Consider the following 17,274-nt stretch of genomic DNA (forward strand, 5'->3'; position numbering starts at 1 on the left):
TCTGCCATGTATATTGGTCAAACTGGACAGTCTCTACGTAAAAGAGTAAATGGACACAAATCAGATGTCAAGAATTAACATTCATAAACCAGTCGGAGAACACTTCAATCTCTCTGGTCACGCGATCACAGACATGAAAGTCGCTATTTTACAACAAAAAAACTTCAAATCCAGACTCCAGTGAGAAACTGCTGAATTGGAATTCATTTGCAAATTGGATACAATTAACTTAGGCTTGAATAGAGACTGGGAGTGGCTTAGTCATTATGCAAGGTAGCCTATTTCCCCTTGTTTTTTCCTACCCCCCCTCCCCCACAGACATTCTTGTTAAACCCTGGATTTGTGCTGGAAATGGCCCACCTTGATTATCATATACATTGTAAGGAGAGTGATCACTTTAGATAAGCTATTACCAGCAGGAAAGTGGGGTGGGAGGAGGTATTTTTTCATGCTTTGTGTGTATATAATAAGATCTTCTAAACTTTCCACAGTATGCATCCGATGAAGCAAGCTGTAGCTCACGAAAGCTTATGCTCAAATAAATTGGTTAGTCTCTAAGGTGCCACAAGTACTCCTTTGCTTTTTGTGAAATAATTGGGGCTCTGCAACCTATGTGACTGGTAGCGGCTACTAATTTCCCCACCTTTCTCCATGCTCACTCCCATATAATTCCATAAAAGTAGTAATAAAAGAGAGTGTGTTGTTATATGTTCAAAGTAAGTAGTCAGCTGTTGATTAACAGTTTAGAAATTATTCAAGGTTTATATAACTATGCTGTTCAATCAATTGCAGACTCCATACAGCAAATGACATGCTCAGAATTAGGCAAGGCTTTTAATGAGGATGATATAATTACTACAAGCTCTAAATTAGTGAGGAACAAATTTCTCTTAAGTACAATGCTTCATGCAGTGGTATTTACCAAGACACAGGCTATAATATTCATCTAATAAAAGGTGTTTCTGCTGCTACCTGGAAATTCAGTTTACTGTTTTGTAAATTTGTGTAAGAAATACTGAAATATTACAGGCTTTAGAAATTAGAGGTTGCTTTCTATTCTGCTCAGTGGATTGCAAAAGTTCTACAGCCTATGACAATATTTTGACATAACAGTTTCAGAAGCTGCAAGTTTTTATCTTTTATGCCTCAAGAATATAGTATTTTATTAGAAAGCCGGTTTTCTAAATTTCTTGGGTTTTAACCTGTAAAAGGATAATTGCCAGGTTATGCAATATGTTTTAAATGAAATAATTTTAAATAGACACACACCATCAAGGTGTTCTACTTAATTTATTGAATCTACTCCCTCCATTCATAATCCACTGGAAATCTGAAATGGCCAGGTTGTAGTTTAACTCTATCAAAAGCTACATTAAAAAAACGTTATGCCCTGGTCTACACTAGGACTTTAGGTCAAATTTAGCAGCATTAAATCGATGTAAACCTGCACCCGTCCACACGATGAAGCCCTTTATTTCGACTTAAAGGGCTCTTAAAATCGATTTCCGTACTCCACCCCTGACAAGTGGATTAGCGCTTAAATCGGCATTGCCGGGTTGAATTTGGGGTATTGTGGACACAATTCGACGGTATTGGCCTCCGGGAGCTATCCCAGAGTGCTCCATTGTGACCGCTCTGGACAGCGCTCTCAACTCAGATGCACTGGCCAGGTAGACAGGAAAAGAACTGCCAACTTTTGAATCTCATTTCCTGTTTGGCCAGCGTGGCAAGCTGCAGGTGACCATGCAGAACTCATCAGCAGAGGTGACCATGATGGAGTCCCAGAATCGCAAAAGACCTCCAGCATTGACCGAACGGAAGGTACGGGATCTGATCACTGTATGGGGAGAGGAATCCGTGCTATCAGAACTCCGTTCCAGTTTTCAAAATGACAAAACCTTTGTCAAAATCTCCCAGGGCATGAAGGACAGAGGCCATAACAGGGATCCGAAGCAGTGCCATGTGAAACTTAAGGAGCTGAGGCAAGCCTACCAGAAAACCAGAGGGGCGAACGGCCACTCCGGGTCAGAGCCCCAAACATGCCGCTTCTATGATGAGCTGCATGCCATTTTAGGGGGTTCAGCCACCACTACCCCAGCCATCTCCATTGACTCCTTCAATGGAGATGGAGGCAACACGGAAGCAGGTTTTGGGGACGAAGAAGATGATGATGATGATAATGAGGTTGGTTGTAGATAGCTCACAGCAAGCAAGCGGAGAAACCGGTTTTCCCGACAGCCAAGAACTGTTTCTCACCCTGGACCTGGAGCCAGTACCCCCCGAACCCACCCAAGGCTGCCTGGTGGACCCGGCAGGCGGAGAAGGGACCTCCGGTGAGTGTACCTTTTAAAATACTATACATGGTTTAAAAGCAAGCATGTGAAAGGATTAATTTGCCCTGGCATTCGCGGCTCTCCTGGATGTACTCCCAAAGCCTTTGCAAAAGGTTTCTCGGGAGGACAGCCTTATTGCATCCTTCATGGTAGGACACTTTACCACTCCAGGCCAGTAACACATACTTGGGAATCATTGTACAACAAAGCATTGCAGTGTATGTTTGCTGGCGTTCAAACAACATCCGTTCTTCATCTCTCTGTGTTATCCTCAGGAGAGTGAGATATCGTTCATGGTCTCCTGGTTGAAATAGGGTGCTTTTCTTCAGGGGACATTCAGAGGAGCCCGTTCCTGCTGAGCTGTTTGCCTGCGGCTGAATAGAAATGTTCCCCGCTGTTAGCCACGGGGAGGGTTGAGGGGGTAGCCATGCGGTCGGGGGAGGCAAAATGTGACCTTGTAACGAAAGCACATGTGCTATGTATGTAATGTTAACAGCAAGGTTTACCCTGAAAGACTGTAGCCACTGTTTTATAAAATGTGTCTTTTTAAATACCGCTGTCCCTTTTTTTTTCTCCACCAGCTGCATGTGTTTCAATTATCACAGGATCTTCTCCTTCCCAGAGGCTAGTGAAGATTAGAAAGAAAAAAAAAACGCACTCGTGATTAAATGTTCTCTGAGCTCATGCTGTCCTCCCACACTGACAGAGCACAGACAACTGCGTGGAGGCAAATAATGTCAGAGTGCAGGAAAGCACAAAATGACTGGGAGGAGAGGTGGCGGGCTGCAGAGAGTAAGTGGCGGGCTGAAGCTCAAATGTGGCGGCAGCATGATGAGAGGAGGCAGGATTCAATGCTGAGGCTGCTGGAGGACCAAACCAGTATGCTCCAATGTATGGTTGAGCTGCAACAAAGGCAGCTGGAGCACAGACTGCCACTACAGCCCCTGTGTAACCAACCGCCCTCCTCCCCAAGTTCCATAGCCTCCTCACCCAGACGCCCAAGAACGCGGTGGGGGGGCCACCGGCCAACCAGCCACTCTGCCACAGAGGATTGCCCCAAAAAAAGAAGGCTGGCATTCAATAAATTTTAAAGTTGTAAACTTTTAAAGTGCTGTGTGGCATTTTCCTTCCCTCCTCCACCACTCCTCCTGGGCTACCTTGGTAGTCGTCCCCCTATTTGTGTGATGAATGAATAAAGAATGCATGAATGTGAAGCAACAATGACTTTATTGCCTCTGCAAGCGGTGATCGAAGGGAGGAGGGGAGGGTGGTTAGCTTGCAGGGAAGTAGAGTGAACCAAGGGGCAGGGGGTTTCATCAAGGAGAAACAAAGAACTTTCACGCCGTAGCCTGGCCAGTCATGAAACTGGTTTTCAAAGCTTCTCTGATGCGTACCGCGCCCTCCTGTGCTCTTCTAACCGCCCTGGTGTCCGGCTGTGTGTAACCAGCAGCCAGGCGATTTGCCTCAACCTCCCACCCCGCCATAAACGTCTCCCCCTTACTCTCACAAATACTGTGGAGCACACAGCAAACAGTAATAACAGTGGGAATATTGGTTTCGCTGAGGTCTAAGCGAGTCAGTAAACTGCGCCAGCAGTTTAAACGTCCAAATGCACATTCTACCACCATTCTGCACTTGCTCAGCCTGTAGCTGAACAGCTCCTGACTACTATCCAGGCTGCCTGTGTATGGCTTCATGAGCCATGGCATTAAGGGGTAGGCTGGGTCCCCAAGGATAACTATAGGAATTTCAATGTCCCCAACAGTTATTTTCTGGTCTGGGAATAAAGTCCCTTCCTGCAGCTTTTGAAACAGACCAGAGTTCCTGAAGATGCAAGTGTCATGTACCTTTCCCGGCCATCCCACGTTGATTTTGGTGAAACGTCCCTTGTGATCCACCAGAGCTTGCAGCACTATTGAAAAGTACCCCTTGCGGTTTATGTACTCGCCGGCTTGGTGCTGCGGTGCCAAGACAGGGATATGGGTTCCGTCTATGGCCCCATCACAGTTCGGGAATCCCATTGCAGCAAAGCCATCCACTATGACCTGCACATTTCCCAGGGTCACTACCCTTGATATCAGCAGATCTTTGATTGTGTGGGCTACTTGCATCATAGCAGCCCCAACAGTAGATTTGCCCACTCCAAATTGATTCCCAACTGACCCGTAGCTGTCTGGCGTTGCAAGCTTCCACAGGGCTATCGCCACTCGCGTCTCAACTGTGAGGGCTGCTCTCATCTTGGTATTCATGCGCTTCAGGGCAGGGGAAAGCAAGTCACAAAGTTCCATGGAAGTGCCCTTACGCATGCGAAAGTTTCGCAGCCACTGGGAATCGTCCCAGACCTGCAACACTATGCGGTCCCATCAGTCTGTGCTTGTTTCCGGAGCCCAGAATCGGCATTCCACAGCATGAACCTGCCCCATTAGCACCAGGATGCATGCATTGGCAGGGCCCATGCTTTCAGAGAAATCTGTGTCCATGTCCTGATCACTCACGTGAACGCGCTGACGTCGCCTCCTCGCCCGGTATCGCTCTGCCAGGTTCTGGTGCTGCATAGACTGCTGGATAATGCGTGTGGTGTTTAATGTGCTCCTAATTGCCAAAGTGAGCTGAGCGGCCTCCATGCTTGCCTTGGTATGGCGTCCGCACAGAAAAAAGGCGCAGAACGATTGTCTGCAGTTGCTCTGACGCAGGGAGGGGCACTGACGACACGGCTTACAGGGAAATAAAATCAACAAAGGGGGTGGCTTTACATCAAGGAGTATTTCAGGCAGGACTTCACGGAGGGTTCCAATAAGAAATGGTGCACCTAAGTTATTGTTCTTATTGGAACAAGGAGGTTAGTCTGGCCTCTGATTGATACATGGCTAGATTTACTTCGCTGCACCTTCTCTGTGAGTGACTGCAGTGTGACCTAGAGGGATGAGTCCCCTAGACAGAGGAGGGGGGGAAGCAAATGAGTACAAAACAAATCTGGTCTATTTCTTGTTTTGATCCACTCCATCTATCTTTTACATCTTTGGCTGGCAGCAGACGGTGCAGAAGGACTGCATGCCATCCTCATCTCATGGCTGCCCGGCAGAAGATGGTGCAATACGACTGCTATCCATCCTCATCTCTTGCCTGCCCAGCAGAAGATGGTACAGTACGACTGCTAGCAATCCGTATTGTCTGCCTGCTCACCATAAGACGGTTCAATAGGACTGACTGCAGGACTAAAGAGAATGACCTGGTCAGGTCACTCCAAATTTAGTCCCTGCGCCCACGTCTGCCCAGGCGCTCCTGACCGACGTGGCCAGGAGCACCTCGGACATGACGATGACGGCTACCAGTCGTATTGCACCGTCTGCTGCCAGAAGGCAATGGGTTGCTGCTACTGTGTAGCAATGCAGTACTGCGTCTGCCAGCACCCAGGAGACATATGGTGACGGATACCTGAGCGGGCTCCATGCTTGCCGTGGTATAGCGTCTGCACAGGTAACTCAGGAAAAAAGGCACGAAACGATTGTCTGCCCTTGCTTTCACGGAGGGAGGGAGGGAACGGGGGCCTGACGATATGTACCCAGAACCACCCATGACAATGTTTTAGCCCCATCAGGCATTGGGATCTCAACCCAGAGTTCCAATAGGCAGCGGAGACTGCGGGAATTGTGGGATAGCTACCCACAGTGCAACACTCCGGAAGTCGACACTTGCCTCGGTACTGTGGAAGCACTCCGCCGAGTTAATGCACTTAGAGCATTTTCTGTGGGGGGACACACACTCGAATATATAAAACCGATTTCTAAAAAACCGACTTCTATAAATTTGACCTAATTCTGTAGTGTCGACATACCCTATGACTGTAAAGGGAAGTACTCAAAAGCCTTCAATTACGGGACTACAGAGTATTTCCCCTATAAAGCTCCTGCCTAATTTCATGACCAGAATGTACTCAGGGAATGAGGCTGCTGTTCAGTATTTATGCTTAACCTCATTGTTCAGTTTGTGAACCCGCGCCTCATTCATGGATGAATGAAGTGGATGTCCAACAAATTAGATTATGAGACTATGTAACCAAAGATTACCATAACACACACATAAAAGGGGAGAAAATTAACATTGTCCAGCAATATTCATGCTTTATATTCCACTTTAATGCTTCCCTCTGCAATCTTAATGAAAAGTTATTTCATTATAGGTTATTTGTTTTGTTTTTTGAAAAAAATAAAGACAAAATGGGATTCCCTCGTGTGTAACTATATGCTAAACAGCAGTGGAATCTTCACTTATTGGCCTGGCACATGCACATATAGGCACTGTACGAAAGAAGGCTGCGCTCCAGATGAGCACTTGCTTCTTCTACTTGCACAGTCCTACATATTCAAACTGAAATTTCAGTTCACTTTCTTACACACACGTCAACCCAATGGAATACCAAGAAACTATCTACTTACTGGAAATCTCTATTCAACTCACATATGCATGTAGTTCACTACCAGTGTTATGCTGGAAGAGTGTCAATTGAATCAGAAGGAGAGCACACATGCACAAATATGGGTGTAAAAATCATAATTCAATCAAAGCAAAACCAATTTTCACCCAACCACCAAAAGGTACGTCTGCAACTTCGGGACTATCATCCTTGCCAAATTTCTCCTGCTCAAACGCAGGAGGTATTTCTTAAAAAGTGATAAGAAATTGGTCTTTTTTCTTCCATTTGCTTCTCCTTAAAAATGGGTGAACTATGTTTGCTCAAACTCTTTCCCTGTATCAAAAAAAAATATCTTGTTTTTGCTGAGAACAAATGTGCTAAGCTTCAGCCAAAAAGGCATATACTAGACAAAGATAGAAGCATCTGAAAATGACCCTTTGAGAACTCTTGTGCAACGTTTACTCCACCCACATTATATTACAGCCAGTTAGAAGAAAATCATGCTTAATTTTGGTACATAAATTATAGCAATACAAGGACCTAACTAACCTATTTTGAAAAAGTGGAGCTAAGTTTCCATTGTATTTATCCTGGCAATTGTCAAGTTTACTTTTAGTGAATCAATGGACTAGAATTTTGTGGGAATGAGATTACTGAGCTTTGTAAATGTTATTTTTTAAAGTACAGTTATAGTCAGAACAAAGCTTATGTACAAAAAGGACCTCCTTATTCAGATTTGCGTCTGTGTATTCTTGTTCTCACCTACCTACTTTTCTGATTTAAACAAGTTATTACTGTTTTTTTTTTAGTCCTGTTCATGCTATGTAGTCAATGGCATTAGCCGGATTCTGATCTACCTCACACACAGTGAAACTGAATAGCTGACCTTCAATATTGTAGGTGATGACTCACAAGACAATATTCAGCTTGACTTTGAGATAGCAGGATGCGTTGGCAATTTTTAAAGAAAAAAGTATCCTTGGGTACTAAGCAAATTTGAGCTGCAAGTACGAGATACATTGAACCCCTACACAGCCATATTTTCAGTGTCACATTACACAGTATGATCACATTTCAGTTGCTCAAGATGCTACCTAATAAGCTTATTATCTAAAAGGATTAATGAGTCAGAAATAACCTCTCTGCCATATTGCTGTCATTTTGCTTTTCATTTTATTTATTCTCCCACACACGTACCAACACATACAAATTGGAGTAAGGGACCTTTCTGCATGTATGTGCTGCTATCCATATCAGTCATTTAGGGACAAAAAAAATACGAAGCTACTTTGCCATGGCAGACTCCTCAGAGTCTGACCCGATATAGCTGGTTTATACTAGACAATGTCCAGATCTTGACCTCATAGCAATATTTAAAAAAAACAAAAGAAAAGAAAACCCAAACAAACAAAAGACCCCACAAGTGTGGATCAATGTGTTTATATTTTAGTGGAGATTAGAAATGTGGATATGATGCTGGCATTACTGACTTGAATATCAGAACTTTGCTCAGTGGATTTCCAGTGAGCACACAGATTTGTATATTTATCTTCAGACCAGATCCACGTGTTTAGACTACATGGGTCCACAGTTTCTATACTTGCTCCCTTCAAACCAGAGCAGCAACACATGAATATCTGATAATACGGATGAAAACAAGAAGTGGCCCTCTCCACCCATAGTTTAAGGAACGTGATTAATTAAAAGGATTACAAAAAAGCAACAGCTAACATCATCTCCATTTCCAACAACTAAATCAATAGCACCACTCACAGCAGGTTTCATGGATGAACCAACCCAGGAAAAGCCATGCATACTTACAAATTATAAAGCATATCAGCCATGTTGCTGCGGTAGTACAAGGCATTTCTATAGGCGCTTTCAGCTTCAGAAATCTTGCTCTGGCTCTTGAGAACATTTCCAAGGTTACCCCATGCTGCCAAGAGGAGAAAGCAGTATTCAGAAACAGTTACAATCGAATTATACGTACCATAGTATTTGAACATCAGAAAGTTCCATAGCAAGAGAAAACCCACAGAGAATCTTTGTGTGTGTGCGTGTAAGAATTTTTTTTCTGTTACTCTATCATTTCATCTTACTGGGAGACTTAAGTTCAATAGCAACGATCTTCATAAATTCGGTATAATTGTTACATTTGAAGAAAGACTATGTTTAAAAATAAATTGTATCACAAATCTTTACTAAAAGGGCTTGCTCTACTAAAGGGCAAGGGACATTTTATATGAAATCATCTTAAATAATAACCCTCCCAGTTTATGTGTATGGCCAGGGGGCCTTCATGGTTGAAGCTTGTTGTATACCGATCTACTCTAAAGCCACAAAAAATCTCCCCAAACAAACATACAACTCCCTAGAATATGAAAGCTGATAAATGACACAGCAATTGAAGTGAAGATTAGGCAACTAACAAGATCAGAGGCATGCAATATGATTCAAACACACTACGCAAATTGGTAAAAAGTATTTTCTAGTTGAGAGGAACATGTGGTTCTTTACCTCACAAAATTTTACACTATACAATGGGCTTTTATATCCCATCATAAAATATTTTGAAGTAAATTGTATTTGAGGCTCTGCAGACAGTCATCTGGAAGTGTGCCCCCTTCCCCCCCAACAATATTTTACTTAGCACCTCTGAAACCTAAGCAGTACAGCTAATTCTGGTACTGTAGGCATCTTCCATAGCCAATATTGCAATACAGTTTTCATGTAGCATAAATAAAGACACTAGTAATTATTGCAGATACTTTTTTTTAAATAAAGTACATTGATGTCAAGCTGTTGAGGTCTGCTGCAAAAGTACCCAGCCAAAGATGAAAACAGCGGCAAACACAGCATTTTCCTCTCAGCAGATTAAACTTAGCAGCAGTGTGCATAACATCACTGCTGTGAACCACTGAAGGAAGAAAATCTGAAAGCATCCATGAAAACAAAACCACAATTGCTGTCTCCCCAATTGCACATATATAGCTTTTTATACAGGTGCCAAAACAAAAATGGGTATTTCTATGAGAAGGGAGACTCTCGCCTTCATGTGTTATTTCGTTTTAGCTTAGAATTTCGTTTAAAGAGCATGAACACAACAAATCTTATTTATCTCCTAAGTAACTAGAACTGCTAAAGCTGCAAATGCACCATCAGCCTCTAACAAAACGTATGTGCTAAAATATTCCCCCTATTCTCCCTTAAGTTTTGGTTTTTACTCTATGTATATATTTCAGAAGCCTGATAGTACAATTTTGTTCCCTACAGGACATGTCTTTTTACACTGGATAAACATTATAGAAGTATAAGCCATTTGTGGCTCTGACTGGTTTATTGCTTTACTATATACCAACATTACAGATGTCAGCAGAACACAGAGAACAAGACTTGTTAATATACTGTCTCTGATGCTTGGCTCTGCATTGCAGAAGTTGTAGGTCCTACATAAATGGTATCTAGATTTTCCTCCCCTAATTCTCCCATAGCAGAGTAATAGACTAACTTACCATTAGATTATGAGGCAAACAACATCCTGTCAAACAGAATGATCTTCTGCCAAACCATCCCAACAACTGTCCCTATACAGAGGGCAATAATTCATCTAACAAATGTATGCATGTTCCACTGTTAAAGCTTCTTTGTATGAGGGCTTTAAAATTGGCTAATACTGAAACCAACATTAACTCTGCTTAAGGGGAAACAGGAACCCAATATTGCACAGGCATTAAACAGTTCCTCTGAGTGTGCCCCATTGTACTACTTGAACAGGAGCAGAAAGCAATTTATTGCTTTTTAAGCAAGCCAATATGCATATTAAAGCATACAGATTTAGAATCCCCAGGTTTTTAACATAGGTCAAAATCTGGGTCTCTGCTTGACAATTGTTTTATTTTTATACTTAGGACACTTTGTCTTTTTCATTATTTGCTGCTGAAGAACTATCATTACATGCTATCATCAAGTTAAAATAACATGATGGAGTGGGGCAACGGTGGGACCGAGGAAAAGTGAATCTCACAAGCAACACAAATGGGGATTGGAGGCCCCATTTTTATTTTACTTTTGCAATGAAATACTGAATATGGTATTTTCTCCTATAAATGTTTACTGCATTTTACATACAGAACTAGTTGAACATGATCTGGTGGCTCATCCTGTTCATTTAAGTAACAGAGATGATGCCTTAGGACATGGGTCCTTATTCCTGGAAGTCAGACTCCCAGAGGGTTGTGAACAGGTATCAGTCAGGACCGACACGTCCTATGTTAGCAAATGGTCAGGGAAGGAGGTTTAGGGCTAGTCTACACTAGCGCGCCGGGTCGATCTAAGATACGCAACTCCAGTTACATGAATAGGGTAGCTGAAGTCGATGTACTTCCATCTACTTACCACCATGTCTTCACAGTGGTAAGTTAACAGCTGATGCTTTCCCGTCAACTCCGCTTGCGCTTCTCATTCTGGTGGAGTACTGGAGTCGACAGGAGAGCACTTAGAGGTCGATTTATCGTGTATATACTAGATGCGATAAATCGACCCCCGCTGGATCGATCGCTGCCCGCCGATCTGGTGGGTAGTGTAGACAAACCCTTAGACTAGATGGAAGAGAGGCCATGATATGGAAAAGAGTGACAACAATTCCCTTAGAAATTTTCACTCCCTGTATGTCTAGGGAACTGCAAATGCAACGAGGTATAGCAAAGCATAACATTCAGGTAACTAGTATAACCCACTAACAATTGTTAGGGTATTTACATGCTAAACCACATTTGTATTCACCCAACTTCTTATGCTTTGTGTCAGCACAATTGTTTTTGCGAAGTTGTAAGAAAATCAGTTAAACTATTTGAGTATGCAAGGTTGAGAAACAAAAGTTAATTAATTATACACATACATGTGATTACACACACATTTCTCTGTGGCTCTGAACATCTTTTTGGCATTCAACTTCAAACTTTGCACATGGCTAGAATTCAAAGAGGAAGAGTCATCATATTAAACATGAAGGCAATTGGATTAATGACTCTGAAGTTTTAAATTGGTAAATGAACTTTATTCTAGTAACATTTATAATTTTTTCCATGCAAAATAATAAAAGAAAATTAGCATTGCACAGTAAAACACTCAAAATTCAGGAAGTGCTGAAGTGTGTATATGTTATAATTCAGTCTTTAATTACAAAATGACATTTTGCCATAGGAGCCTTTCCTTGTTCAGTGCAGGGACTGAATGGTGTGCAGAGAATGAGGAACCTCTTTAAATATTTACTTTTTTAAACTAATTCTTTAGTGTATGGTCCCCTTCTCCATTCACTGTGGACCAACCCCTCACTGGAGCCCTGCACTGAAACAGGTAATATGCTATTTTTTCTACAAGATGCTAACATGCTATTAAAGACTATTTCATAATGCATGCACATAAAAGGGGCAGTTACAGTCATGTATCATAGACATCTTCACACAGAATATTTAAAGTTCTGCTTCACTGCATACAGATATTTTCAGATCATGTTCAACACACATTGACACACAACGCCAAAAGAAGTTTCAGAAATAGTATTTTGAACAAGAATTTCCATTCAACTTACATCTGCATGCATTCTGAGCCAATAAACCATTGCCAGGTTGTATAAAAAGCGTTTAGAAAAACAGTGCCCCCAAAGGGAATACAATTTTTAAAAATGCATATAATTTAGCCAAATCAAAACAGATTTTAAATAGACAAAATGACATATGTGTAACCTAGCAACAAAGTTCATAACAAACTTGCATAGTGTTGACCCCAAATAGCTCATATGCTACAACTGTGCCTTTAAAAACACCAAAAGGATTTTTCAGTTCTCTTCATACATTAAACTGGAGGTATGATTTTGGTCAAATTTTCTCTTTTATTTTTTAAAATTGCTCTCAGACTGAAAAACAAACATAGGAAATCTCATTTTGAAAAGATGAAAATACATACCAAGTTAAGAACTAATCCTGAAAATTTAGGAACATGTGTAACTCTGCATTTGAGTAGAAGTCCCTTCAAACTCAAGGATAAAGGGCTAACTATTCTGAGAAAGGCCTATACATGTCAATTACTCTGGTTTTCTCTGGAAAGACTATATGATGGCAAAATTTGTTTTAGCTGTAACTAATCAGCCAGAATTCAAGAAGCATATTTTACAAAATAAATTGCAGAATTGGATTTTGATTTTCATTTCTTTCTTGCTTGCATAATTCAAGTGCAAGTTAAATATATTCCTATGAACAAACCTTTTTTCCTTCTTCTGTATTGCCGGTTACATTTGCATTATTACTCCAGCAAAATGAGAATAACCAAGGAAGAAAATTAAAATTTCAGAGAAAAGCACTCTACAAAATAATAAATTTAGACCAGCTGATCCAGGTTCAGTTGTCTTATTAAAAAAGATTCTTAGAAAATATTCATGACAAAGGAGTTAACCAACCGTCAGAAATGAGGATTCATTCGCAAGTAAACCTGCATTAGAATAGCTGAGATAAAGGTAAGGTTCACTATTTGTTCCTGAAATCTTTTTAGAATTTATAGCTTCTTGGCACGAATCAGAATCTGTCATCAAACTACTTCTACAGAAAGGAGGAGGGGGGAAAAAAAACAAAACTTAGGATGTAAAAATGAAGAAGTTTGGTGTTGTGCTTGTGGTAATCATAAAATATAAGTTTTAGAAGGGACCTAGGAGGTCATCTAGTCCAACCCCCTGCTCAAAGCAGGACCAATCCCCAACTAAATCACCCCAGCCAGGGCTTTGTCAAGCCTGATCTTAAAAACCTCTCAGGAAGAAGATTCCACCGCCCCCCTAAGTAACCCATTCCAGTGCTTCACAACCCGCCTAGTGAAAAAGTTTTTCCTCATATCCAACCTACTCCTTGTTCTGTTATGTGGTACCACTGAGAACAGCCTAGGGGGGTTCCAAACATCCTCTTTGGAACCCCCTTCCAGGTAGTTGAAGCAGCTATCAAATCCCCCCTCATTCTTCTCTTCTGCGGACTAAATAATCCCAGTTCCCTGAGCCTCTCCTCATAAATCGTGCTCCAGCCCACTAATCATTTTTGTTGCCCTCCACTGGACTCCAATTTTTCCACATCCTTCTTGTAGTGTGGGGGCCAAAACTGGACACAATACTCCAGATGAAGCCTCACGAATGCCAAATAGAGGGGAATGATCATGTCCCTCGATCTGCTGGCAATGCTCCTACTTATACAGCCCAAAATGCCATTAGCCTTCTTGGCAACAAGGGCACATTGTTGATTCATATCCAGCTTCTCGTCCACTGTAACCCCTAGGTCCTGTTCTGTAGAACTGCTACCTAGCCGCTTGGTCCCTAGCCTGTAGCAGTGCATGGGATTTTTCCGTCCTAAGTGCAGGACTCTGCACTTATCCTTGTTGAACCTCATCAGATTTCTTTTGGCCCAATCCTCTATTTTGTCTAGGTCCCTCTGTCTCCTATCCCTACCCTCCAGTGTATCTACCTCTCCTCCCAGTTTAGTGTCATCTGAAAACTTGCTGAGGGTGCAATCCACGCCATCCTCCAGATCGTTAATGAAGATATTGAACAAAACTGGCCCCAGGACCAACCCTTGGGGTACTACACTTGATACCAGCTGCCAACTAGACATGGAGCCATTGATCACTACCCGTTGAGCCCGACGATCTAGCCATCTTTCTATCAACCTTATAGTCCATTCATCCAGCCCATACTTCTTGAACTTGCTGGCAAGTAATACAGCTGAGAAAATACTGCTTTTCAGAATGCATTAAACCACAGACCATATTCTACATTTTGATAATCAGAAGGGATACAAAAATATTTGTACACTGATCATATCTAGCACTGAGAAACTTAACATTAAAAGCAATCAACTATATGCACATGCACATAATTTACTAATATTTTATTCTGTGTTATTCTGACCTTATGGATACAGGAGTCATTCATAAAATATGTTTCAGTGCAGAAATTGATGAAGATGACAAAAACGTGACCTAGATTCCTGCTTGGATGACACTGATAAACTACTCCAAAAGTAACCAAACTAATTAAAGAACAGCAGTAGAAGTTTGTAATAGCTCATCCTCTCAGCAGTCCATCAAACCAAGAAGTCTGCTTCATGGGGAAAAAATTACATTGGCACAAGAACATTTCTAAACAGATGTTCCAGTTTTGTACCTTTTTGACTTGCTTTTAATTTGTAAAATTAATAGTTACTGTTTGGGGTTACATTCTCTCCCGCTTTTATTCTCTATGATCCTTCCATACCACCAGCTCTCCTTACCAGTCTTTAAGAAATGAAGTAAATACAATGCCATTGTGGACTTTGCATTTTTATAAGAAATTTCAGAGATGACAGCATATTGTACTTTGTGGGCCAAATAAAACTCACCTCAGAACAGTCATTGTGGTGGGGAGTCTTCTTTTGCAAAAGTTTGATAAACACTGCAAATTTACACAAAAGAGTTTCACTTTTGATGAACCAGCATTTTCCAAAGACAGTTTTGATGAAAAATTCCCAACCAGCTGTATTCATATGAGGTGTACTGCCCTTGTGGTATATAATCCCACTTGAATGATTTAAAAAAAAAAAACTTCAAGAAGCTGTTATCTCTGTTGCTAGTGGTTACATGGCATAGGCGATTGTTGAAATAGTTTAATGCAATTATTTTTTCTTTTCCTGTACAGATACCTCTGTTTCAGGTTTTTACAATGCTGTCAAAATAGATTTTACATTTGCTTTTCTTTCCACGACTGAACTGTAAACTAGCCCTTAGTAAATTTGAGATATATACATTTTGGAGATTAAATTACTCTGCACAGCATGCACTAATAAATTATCTAAGGTTGGCCAAGGTGTACTTTCTCTACCAGAGTGGACTTTTACATTTTAGGAGGTCCAAAGTTCGTAGTTTTACTGTATTCTGAACCTGTTATGTAAGAGAATAAAAGCAAAAAGGGTATATTTGCAACATGATACAAAATCTATCATTTCACATCTTAAAGGATGCAACTAAACCAAAAGAATCTATGCTAATGTTGATTCAGTAGGTGGCACTCTTTCAAGTCAAATCTGAACTGATGCAGAAAAATGGTATAGAAGAACATTGTAGCTGCAGGTATTATCTTTTAGATATACTGTGTTTTTTCTCATGCCCTAGGCACTTGAGAATTTTAGAAACCTCATGGCAGGTTTTGTAAGAAAGCATGGCACCTTTTAACCCTGGTGCATGGAAACTGAACAAAATTCACCCTGTAGTTTCAACTGTATGTGCTCTTCTTCCTGTCCTAAAGCATTGCTGCTAAGAACTATTAAACAGTCAACCTGTCTAGCTCCAGAGGTGATAGCATTATTGCTTGGTACGGTTTGCATATTGGTTTGTTAATTAGATGCTTTGGGATGAATTGGGAAATGGGAGATTCTCTTGGGTTCAAATCTCACCCCAGCTGGTAGTGACCAAGAGTTGGCACCATTCACTGGTTTAGTCAGTGGCTTTTCTGAAATGAGTGGTCTCCATCCAGTTCTTAGTAGAATGGAGTCAACAGTTTAAAAAGCTTTCTATCATAACTGTTAGAAACATACAGTTGTTTGTTTCAACACAGAGACATCAGTGATCAACATAGTGCATGACTGCTGGCTGACCAATCCAGGTTAGTGTTGGGACATATTGGCAAGATAGCAGGGGGAAGCTCACACTGGCCCTGCCCATGGTATGTCTGTTCTAAAAGTACAGTTTATAGGGATGTCAACCCTGCATCTTAGATGAGTACTAAATTCATTTAGAAAATTTTACAGCATAAAATACAAAAAAACTAAAAAAAAAAAAATTCTCCTTTGCTATTGACTTATGTGCACTGAATTACTAGAGCATGTCAGTCTAAAATTCCAGTGTATGTCACTTTTTTACCATGTATTCTTAACACCTTTTCACACTGCAAATTATAGTTGTACAGTAGTAATAAATAAGATATAAATTATAAATGTACATGCTAGTATAACCCACACACCATGTGGGTGTGGTGTTCTGTCCCATCTAGTGGCACCTAGACCACTAAAATGAGTCTGCTCTACAGCCTTCGCTAAGAGCCAGTTGGCTTTTAGCTCATACTGTAGAGGCTCATGCACTAAGCTCAGGTGGTCCCTGGTTCAATGCTGCCCGCTGACAAATGGGGTCTGTCGGCATTAAAAGTGGGGGCTCGTCCAGGATTTCAACTGGGAAGTCTCTGAAGCTCGGGACACACTTTCTCGTCTAGAGGAAGTATGTAACCTACACACCGCCTGGGTGTGGTGTTCTGTCCCATCTAGTGGCACCAAGACCAGTTAGAGAGAGAGACTGAGTCTGCTCTGCAGCCTTAGCTAACAGCAGATTGGCTTTTAGCTCATGCACTAAGCTCCACAGGTCCCCGATTTGATCCTGCCCACCAACAATCGAGGCCTGTCAGTGTTACACTAGCACTTTGCAGCCTGTGGCAGTATCACCACAATGAAAAACGTGACAAGTAAAGTACAA

At 41.5% G+C, this 17,274-nt stretch overlaps 1 protein-coding gene across 1 annotated transcript in view; it reads right to left on the reverse strand.

Annotated features, from left to right (window-relative positions):
• The window catches only part of TMTC2 (transmembrane O-mannosyltransferase targeting cadherins 2), a 380,329-nt gene that overhangs the window by 135,967 nt on the left and 227,088 nt on the right, over positions 1-17,274 (reverse strand). Inside the window, exon 4 of the mRNA XM_077807709.1 lies at positions 8,569-8,683. Within this exon, the coding sequence (XP_077663835.1) occupies positions 8,569-8,683 (115 nt within the window). The remainder of the gene's footprint in view (positions 1-8,568; positions 8,684-17,274) is intronic.

This window comes from Eretmochelys imbricata, chromosome 1, assembly GCF_965152235.1.
Source record: "Eretmochelys imbricata isolate rEreImb1 chromosome 1, rEreImb1.hap1, whole genome shotgun sequence".
Taxonomy (NCBI): domain Eukaryota; kingdom Metazoa; phylum Chordata; order Testudines; family Cheloniidae; genus Eretmochelys; species Eretmochelys imbricata.